The sequence below is a fragment of the Lepisosteus platostomus genome, chromosome 17 (genome assembly GCF_059453375.1).
Source record: "Lepisosteus platostomus isolate fLepPlt1 chromosome 17, fLepPlt1.hap1, whole genome shotgun sequence".
Classification (NCBI taxonomy): domain Eukaryota; kingdom Metazoa; phylum Chordata; class Actinopteri; order Semionotiformes; family Lepisosteidae; genus Lepisosteus; species Lepisosteus platostomus.
Genome location: NC_142627.1, coordinates 24435213 through 24444210, shown reverse-complemented (window position 1 = coordinate 24444210; position 8998 = coordinate 24435213). Strand labels below are relative to the sequence as shown.

The window sequence follows — 8998 nt, the reverse complement described above, 5'->3', positions numbered from 1 at the left end:
AGACTTGGATCCACAAGTGCTACTCACGTTACATTACACTAAAATAAGTACCCAGTAATAAAATCATACCAATTTAGCATTCAGGTAAACAGAATAGGGAATATTTACATCTACAATACAATAAAATGCTTTTACCGTATAGCCACTTAACATTTCATTGACTTTTTTGTTAGTGGATCATGAAACTCTCTCCCTTATAGTGTGTACTATGTGATCAGTGTAATTTTATATTTTAGTATACTTAGATCTGGTATGTGCTATTTTATGATCTTGCAAATTGTGGTTTTTAAATAACAACAATGGATAAAAATTGTATTTTTATGCACTTCTATATTTATATGCCATACTTTCAGTCCCTAATGGACTCCATTATGATGACGTTCAGTTACAGAGTGATGATCCAACTTTCCATTAGACCTAAACGCATTTGATTACAACAAATGATATTAGAGAAAACAAAAGTACAAACATTACTTTATTATTCAGAATATGAAAGTTAACACTGAAGCATATTTGCTGACAACACACTTTCCACACAATGAACTCAATAGCATGAGATACAATGAAAAGGCTATGATGTGAAAAATCAAGTTTGCACTTCACAGTTAAAAAAATGAAAACCTCAAACCCCACTTTTCTAAAGATACCTTCAATTTAGCAGTAATATTCTGAAAGATGAATTAAATCTATGCTTTGGGAAACAATAGGTTGGTCTACAGCAAATTTGAACTACAGTACACATACAGAAGACAAAAAAGCATAAAACAGGGAGGAAGCAGCATTGTCAGTCTCCCTAGGGAATCGCTCATTCTTTGCCGGAGCTCCCAGGATCCTCCACGGCTGAGGCCTCGTCCGTCTGGCTGGAAGCAGTCGAGTCCCGTAGCCCTGCAGCCTTCAGTGCTGGGGTGCTCTGGCCTTTCTGGGGCGCCTCCACCTCCTTCTTCACTTCTCTCCCACCGCCCAGCAGCTTCTGGCTCTCCACAAAGTACTGATTGGGGTGACTGAGTGAAAACCCACAATCGTCAAGCTGCCAAGAGAGAAGTCTAAATGTAACGAATGAAAGACTCAGCTGAAAATGTTACAGGAAATTTGACAAAGGACAGTAAGGTTTGAAAGCTTTGGTTGACTACAGACAGAAACGGGAAGCTTTTCTTTCGTGTGTTTGTACAATCTGAAACATCTGAAGCACACAAATATGTAGTCCCTAACAGATTGTAGAAGACCTTGCTTCATTGAAGAAATAATTGTTTTACTTGATACTCTACCAAGAGCACAACCAACATGTGGAAACTACTAAAACAGAAGCAGTGAGTCAGTTTCAATAAATGCTTCAGCTGACTTTGCCTTTGGAAATGATTTAAAACATGAGCGGGGAGCTTATTTAGTGATTCTGACTGTGCCATGCCGAGTATCGGGGATCTGTCATCTTTCTGACCTTGTGGGGACTGGAAACCTTTTGAAGTCTTACTGGATGCCAATTCATAAACACAGAAAAACGATTCACAGAAAAAATGGCACAGCTTTTTATTGTTTTTGACTCTTCTTGAATGTCCCCCAGCTGTTTATTGTCTTTATCCTTTATTGGTTGGTTGTGCCTTTACTCATCTACAGATCACAGACACTGGCAGCTCTGCTCAGGTGATCCACGCAGAGCCCTCCAGTACAGAGCACCATTTCCGAATGGATGTACTGTCGTTTACCACTCCAACATCGAACATGGAATTTCAGCTTGATGAAAGGCCCCACAAGCTAACGAACATACTTGCTATGCCACCCCAGGTAGCAGTTTCGATCCAAAACATTAAGGTAAATGGAATAATACATTAACAACAGGAGCTGAACAGCCTAAATGAGTATATAACTGAAGAAGACAGTTCAATTTAGTACATGTTTCACACAAGCCGTAGATCTGAACTAAGCATAAAGGTTAGGGCATTTACTGCTCCCATTGATGCACATGCTATTACACACAAACGCTATTATCCTTCATGCTGAACAGAAAGAACTAATACACCAAAATACACTAAAAGTAAATGTATTTCAATTCATTTATAGCTCATAAGAACAATTTACTGACAAACATTTCTGAAGTGTGAGTATTGCTAAATGCATTTTAGCCTTGCAAAGAAAAAGTCTACAGAAGCTATTTGATCCAAAGCAATTTGCTTCTAAAGATAATTGATTTAAAAATAAACCCAAAGTCAATTAAAAAGGAATTACATTTCCATTTTAACACTTTAATTTCCCAGAAGCGATACTTCTGTAACAAATCGCTTAAGTGCACAGTTCCTAAAGGTATAGAAATACAAAACACTGACAGTGACTTAAATGCCATCTCCTAAGAAAAACATTTCTATTTTACATCACGGAAAAAAAGCTCTGTTGATGTAACCATCAGTGTGAACGAAGCATAGAAAAGCTCTTCGTTGTCAAGTTTATGAATAAAATGGATGGCAATAATATTCCAAAACGAAGAGAATGAAGAAAATTCAGTTTTACAAAATGTGCTCAGTTTGCCCTCCAACCTCTGCACACCTTTTTGCTTTCCAAGTCCAAGCGAGTGCATTTTCAATACTTACGCACTGCTTCATCGCTATTCAGATTGTTTGATTTATTACCCTTGTGTAAATATTTCATCAGTGAAGTATTACATTGTGACCTTTAATAAATGCTGCAGAGGAAGGGGAAACGGTGCCTGTCTGTCTGCTTTAATTCACAGGTCTGGAACCAGGATTCATGAGGCCCAGGAGTGAAGAAGCTTTAACGTAATGACTGCCAAAAGCCACAATATTCACAAGGGACACTAAACAGATAGGTGTTTTTTTTATTTTTTAATGTGACGTGCTTGACTAAATGCCATAAAAATAACAGATAAATTCATTTAATAAAGTATATCATTGTTAATATGAAAGAGAAAAACCACAGGTAGGAGTGGGTGTGACAGTCATGATGTCTTATTTATTGCATTTAAATCCTCAGAATACATTGTTCTTGGCCATTTTTCACCATTCATGACCTCTACAATGTTAATCCCTGCTTCCCTGGTAATGATGTTCATGAAAAGCCTTTCTTTGCAGTCAGGAAACTACGCTTAAAGCTTTTCCTTGAAAGCAGTTATTTGAATTGCAAATGACATTTTGACAGTCCTGGTAACAATAAAAATATTTTCTGAACAAATGTGACAACCACAAAAAGATACTAATAATAAAATAACGAATGCAGAAGTGGCGATATAGTAACATTTGAGGTCATTTAGCTAATCTTAAGGACATACAAATTGGCAGCACAGCTCTTCTGGAAATAAAAACAAGCTTCAAAAACGACGTCTACTCATGATTTAAGGTGGATAACACAGGACTCTTATCTCATCCAGCAGAGACGGGCACAATTGTCACCACTCATTGGACACTTGCCCACACAATAGATTTCACTTAAGCTGAACACAGCATAAACCCAGATGCTGCTTGAGGACTCTGACATGTTCTGTCTGCCTTTCCCTGCTGATATACAGTTTCAGAATTTAGACAAACTGAGGCAACTGCTCGTTCCTAACAGGTGCAGTGTACAGTCTGTTAGCTGCCCTTCCAAAGATGTGAAAACTTCACCACAAAGACTTTCCTTGCTGACCTTCACACAGTCAAACTAGAGTCTCTAATTTCCTTTTCCCAGGACAATTCCACTGCTCCTGCTGAACATCCCCCTCAGCAGCAGGTAGAGCTGATGGTGCAGGCGCTCGGATTACAAACACAAGCCCTGCAGAGTAACAGCAAACAAACAGACCTGCCGTGTTCAGGTGCTTTGATTTACATATGATTGGTAAGAAAAAAAAAGGTTCGGACACTCTCTGTAATATTCCAAATTTTCACACATTCCATTAAATCAAAATTAGGTTATTCCAGTAACCCCAGTTCCAAGAAATAGACACATTACTACGCACAGAAGAAATATGGTTGCAATGTTTTATTTCTGGGAACCTGGGATATGAGACCATTTTAGTGTTCCCTTTCAAATAGCATGTATATTGTATGGGTTTGTGTACCAAAGCCATCAAAAACATCCTGAGCAGCACATCTTAAGGTCTGTACTCTGTGATCTGGACAGCTGTGGCTTAATCTCCCAGGGACTCAGACAGGAGAGTAGGTCTCCAAGTTTCAGACGAGCACTGAGGCACCACTCCTGATCCTGGAGCTGAGGCCAGGCCAGCGGGGCCACCACACCACCGAGGTTAATCAATTCTGAAGAGGTCTGAGGGAGCACCCATGCAGCAGGGCCCGTCACCGACCAGCGAGTGAGAGCTGAGGGTCACGCAGCAGCTTAGTAAGAATAGTCGCCATGCTAAAATCGTCCTAGGAGATCACAGCATCTGAGTACCTTTCAGATACTGAGCTTGGGGATCAACGTACCCCCAAAACCATCCATAAAACTTTAGCTGCATCACTTGCCTATGTAGTCTGGAACTGAGAGCAAGAGATGTGATACACTGTAGCCTCATTAGTCCTCAAACTCCTACTGCTACAGAAAGAAAACTTTGTGTAAGAACACTCTAAGTGACAGCAATAATATAGATGGACTCACAGGCCGGGCCCCAGTGGGGCTACAAGCAGTAGGGAAGGAGATTAAGATACTGCCTTCGGAAGGTCTAAACCTAAAGCGAACACATAACAGCTCAGCCAACGCCACAAGATTAATGGCAACAGGAACGGTACTGAGCAACAAAGAAGCAAGAAAGCAAGTGACGTCAACGTAAGGTAAACAGAAACTCAGCGTCTTAAGCAGACGTCTTCAGCTTGTGGGTGAAGGGGCAAATGGCAGGGAGTCTTGGGTGCCAGGACTCCTGCCTTGCGCAGGGAGGTTTCTTCAAGTGCTGTTGATAGGTCTTCAGCATGTGGGTAGAGGAGAGCTACTGTACAAGCAGCAGTGAAGTTCTGCAGCTGAAAGAGACACTAACTGGGGGAGGTTTATCTGGGTCATGGCTTAACTATGACAGTTAAGGGAAAAGCAGTGAAGGCTTTGGAACAGTAACATTGCTTAACATGAAAACAATAAATACACTGTTGTTTGCATTACTAATATCTTGAATGTATGGTACACTGCATTCATTGATTTCTTCCATATAATTGTTTCACACTGAATATCATCTGTGTGAAAATGTTTTGCTAAAGCACTTGTCAGAGAACAGGCTGGGCTACATTTAGTTTTTTACCTCTTGCCTCATTGTTCTTCGGCCCTGCTCATCGAGTTTCTCCTTGTACGAAAGTATACAGTAGCTTCTCCTTGCATAACTCCCTTTACTGATCCTTCTTTAAGTTGTGCAGTATATTTGCATTAACTGACATTGAAAGTTTATCTTGTGAAAATTTAAGAGACGATCTTCTGTTTTTGCTCTGTGCAAGGACTGAAGAAAAAAGGGATTAGCAATTTGTAAACTTTCAGTTCCTTCATGTTTTTCACGGAGCTGCGCTAGCAGACTGTGATCAGGATTCTGCCAAGACAAACACAACTGTTCAGTGCTGCCAGGTGCCTTTCTTCTCCTCATGTGGGTACAAGGGTTGTCTCTGAGCCAAGATGTAAAAACCATTGACAATTCCAAATTGCACTGGACTATTAAAAATGGGGTGATGCGGTAAATACAAATTATGACAAAACACAGAGGAATGCAACTGCATGGTCTACAAAAAGACGGAGAAATGCAATACTAACCACCTAATGAAACATCATACAGTATATGCAACACATTTCACAACCCTTTTTTGTATCAGGCACAATGAACTTAAATGAACCTTAAATTCAATAAACCTTTAACAATGGGGGAGGGGGGGTCTACTTTGACTGGCAAAAGCGAGTTCCATGTGTGAGCACCGTTGGAAGCAATACACTATGGACGTCTCTGACACCCGCTTTGCAGCAGGTTGTGTCATATTATGAGATTCTGCCCATTGTACTTGTAGAGCCTGGACACCGATGTGCCTGTTCACTGGTCTCTAGGCCCAAGATTCCACAAGGCACACCCGCCCATCCCACACATTAAATGGGGCTCAATTCTAGCAAGCAGGCCATCGACAACATGTTTCCTCCTCATTAAACAAGAAAGCTTTAGAAGAGCAGCTTGAGGACAGGCGTTGTCCTGCTGGAATTCAGGATGTCAGGATGAGCTTGTGGGAAGGGCACCGAGTGAGGTCCCAGCACTTGAGCAAAGTACAGGCAGACATTCCTACAAGGGGAGTTCTGCAGCATTTAGATACTTCTTGCCCAGATCAATAGACTCACACCTCAGCATTGACTGCTCTGTTATACATTACAATTCACATGTTGTTCTGCATGTGCACTCACTGATCTACACCTTAGCTTCATTTAACACTAGAGAGAACTAGAGTGACCAACACACTGATGGTGGAAATTGGTAGTTTTCTTGATAAGCAGCATTTTCTGTTTTTTTGTCAAGTTGTCCATTCAACAGTTTAAATCACCTCATTACCTGTGCTTAATCAACTCTCTAATACATTGATTAGGAAGTGTTAATTCAAGTGTATAACAGTCACGAATGATTGATTAGTCAACATCATGCCAAAAACATATAATCAATGTCTTTAGAACTTATTTTTCTAAAGAGACACATGCATAGAGCGATAGGTTTCTTTTAATGCTCAAAATAATATAGAGGCCAACCAGATAAACAGTTTTTAGTGTTGCTAACAAAGTGCAGGTTCTGCACTGTGGAGTTATCTAGGCCTGTGCTCTCCCAATTACCCTGAATTAATGAGAGATGACAGCATATTTAAGTGTATGTGCTACATTCCAGTAATTAGAATAGGGCTTAAAGGAAGCTGATATCTTGGTAGTGTTCAGATGCCTTTTATCAATATCCAACAGCTCAAAACAGTTGTAATCCTATATCGGTTATACTTTCTCCTTACTGCCATGAGGGTTTTACATAATTTTAATGAATCTATGACCTTTCACCTGCTTAAACAGTCACCGCAGACTTGGCTGTGACAAAAACCAGCTTCAGGTTAAAATTGCATATCAATCCATGACACACTGCAATTCCAAATACACACAATTACCCAACAAGATGATAACGAATCAAAATCATTATCTTTTTTTGTGACGGTAGTTCTAATTAAAATGAAATCCTGATTACAATGAAATCCCAATTGTTTTACAATCAGTGTTTTCAGTTCAGCACATAATTGAAATTTGCCGTTAATCAGAGGAAATACAAACCTGCTAATTTAATTCAGATCATATTAGATCCCTATTTGGAAGCTGAATTTAGTTTTAAAAAAGAAAGTTGTCTTCACAGGTTAAGTATATTCATCATTAACGGATAATTCATATTATTATATGCTTACATACATATACTTAATACAACATTTTAACATTTCATTTTTCTTTGCAGTTTTGGCTGACATTTAAATGTGTTCACACACTTCTATGTTCACACATAGAAGTGATCGGTCTGGGGATTCAAGTTTTGATAAAAAAGTGTTACTTCTAACAAAGTGCATACATCATTTGGAATTCAACATAATGGAACAAGTGGGTCATTTGCAGGGCATACTCTACATATATATACGGCTACTTTACCACTAGTAAAAGTAAAGGTAATATATATTTACAGCACTCTAAAGTAAGTAAAGGTGTGTAATTGTACTGAGAACATTTTGAAATTCATCTCCATGAGTCACAGAACAGCAGGGCTGCCTGCAGGGAGCAGCTTTGGCTAAATGGTCACCTACCACCGCCCCAGCTCTCTAACAGCTAGATTACTGTACTAGCTTGTGAACTAATGAGCTGTCTTATCATTGTAACCACACAATAGTATCCTGAACAACAGGGTTTTATCAGACCACAACTAGCTTGTTTATGCAGGATTCAGACATGTACAGAGAGTTACCCATGATGCTGCCCAAGGAAGAGCAACACACTGCTATTGGCTGTTTTCTGTCTGCATCATGCGACAGAGGTGCTGCTTATTATTTTGTGCTCGCTGAGGCAGTGTGTTTTCACTATGAAAATGAATTGGCAAGTGACAAAGGGACACAGTATCTGTTTCCCGATGGTTTAGTTGCAAAGAAAACCCTGCATTTTTTCTGTATAACTAGCAGAGTTCTCAGGGGTCCCAAACCCTAATGTGTGACATTTTCTACTGAAAATTGCAATTAAATACTATTTGTACTGTAGGTTTCTTTTGTTCATGTACAAAAAACACATTAGTTAGTTCTCTACAACCTCCACAATTATGAAAGACTAAGTTCATTACTTTATTTTTAAATCAAGAATCAAGACTTGATGCAAATACCTGAGATTTTCAGACCGAGGCATGAGACCATGAGATTTGGTCACGGTGTGTGAGACTTGAGAGCTATGTGATTACATACTGTACCATCGTGGCTGCAGGCTGGTGAGATCTTTCAGTGTACTAACTACTATGAAACAGTATTTCAGTATGGAGTCCTGTGCACACGTCAGTTTGTTTGGCCAGGCAGCTTGCCTGGCCTGTATATGGCCCTGGGAAACCCTGGAGTAGTGTCAATTCATTGCATAGACTGTCTCATCTCTCATTACAATAAATACCTGAAAGGTTTATCTTTCAGCCCAGTCCCTTAAACAGCTTTCCTGTTTCAGTACTTCAGAGCAGTGAGTAAAAGGTATCTGTCACCCACCAGACACCACATATCTTAGTACTAGATATTGCTGGTAAAAGTGCAAAAGCCCTTCATCCTCATTCTGTCACCTCAGCTGTTTCGCAGCTGGGGGACAGAAAATGCAGTACTAACTGGGACTGACACCTTTTGTTTGTGCCATTTCTTCTTCACAGAAGTACTTCACTGTCCCATAGTCATCTGGATAGAACTCCAATTGAAATCATACAGATAAAAGGGAACACCACTTACTGTGTAATGAATGCACAAAATCTGCTTCCTTTTCTGCCCGTTTTTCAATCGCTTTGAGCCTTAGTGTAGACGTCACTATTTTACAATCCCATCAAATATCA

General features: G+C 39.8%; 1 protein-coding gene across 2 annotated transcripts in view; it reads right to left on the bottom strand.

Moving 5' to 3' along the window:
- Nucleotides 1-457: 457 nt before the first annotated feature.
- The window catches only part of prim2 (DNA primase subunit 2), a 107550-nt gene continuing 99009 nt past the window's right edge, over nt 458-8998 (bottom strand). For both annotated transcript variants that reach the window (XM_088610531.1, XM_088610532.1), the window contains one exon: nt 458-1027. In XM_088610531.1, coding sequence (XP_088466657.1) covers nt 806-1027 — 222 coding nt within the window. In that variant the 3' untranslated portion in view covers nt 458-805. The remainder of the gene's footprint in view (nt 1028-8998) is intronic.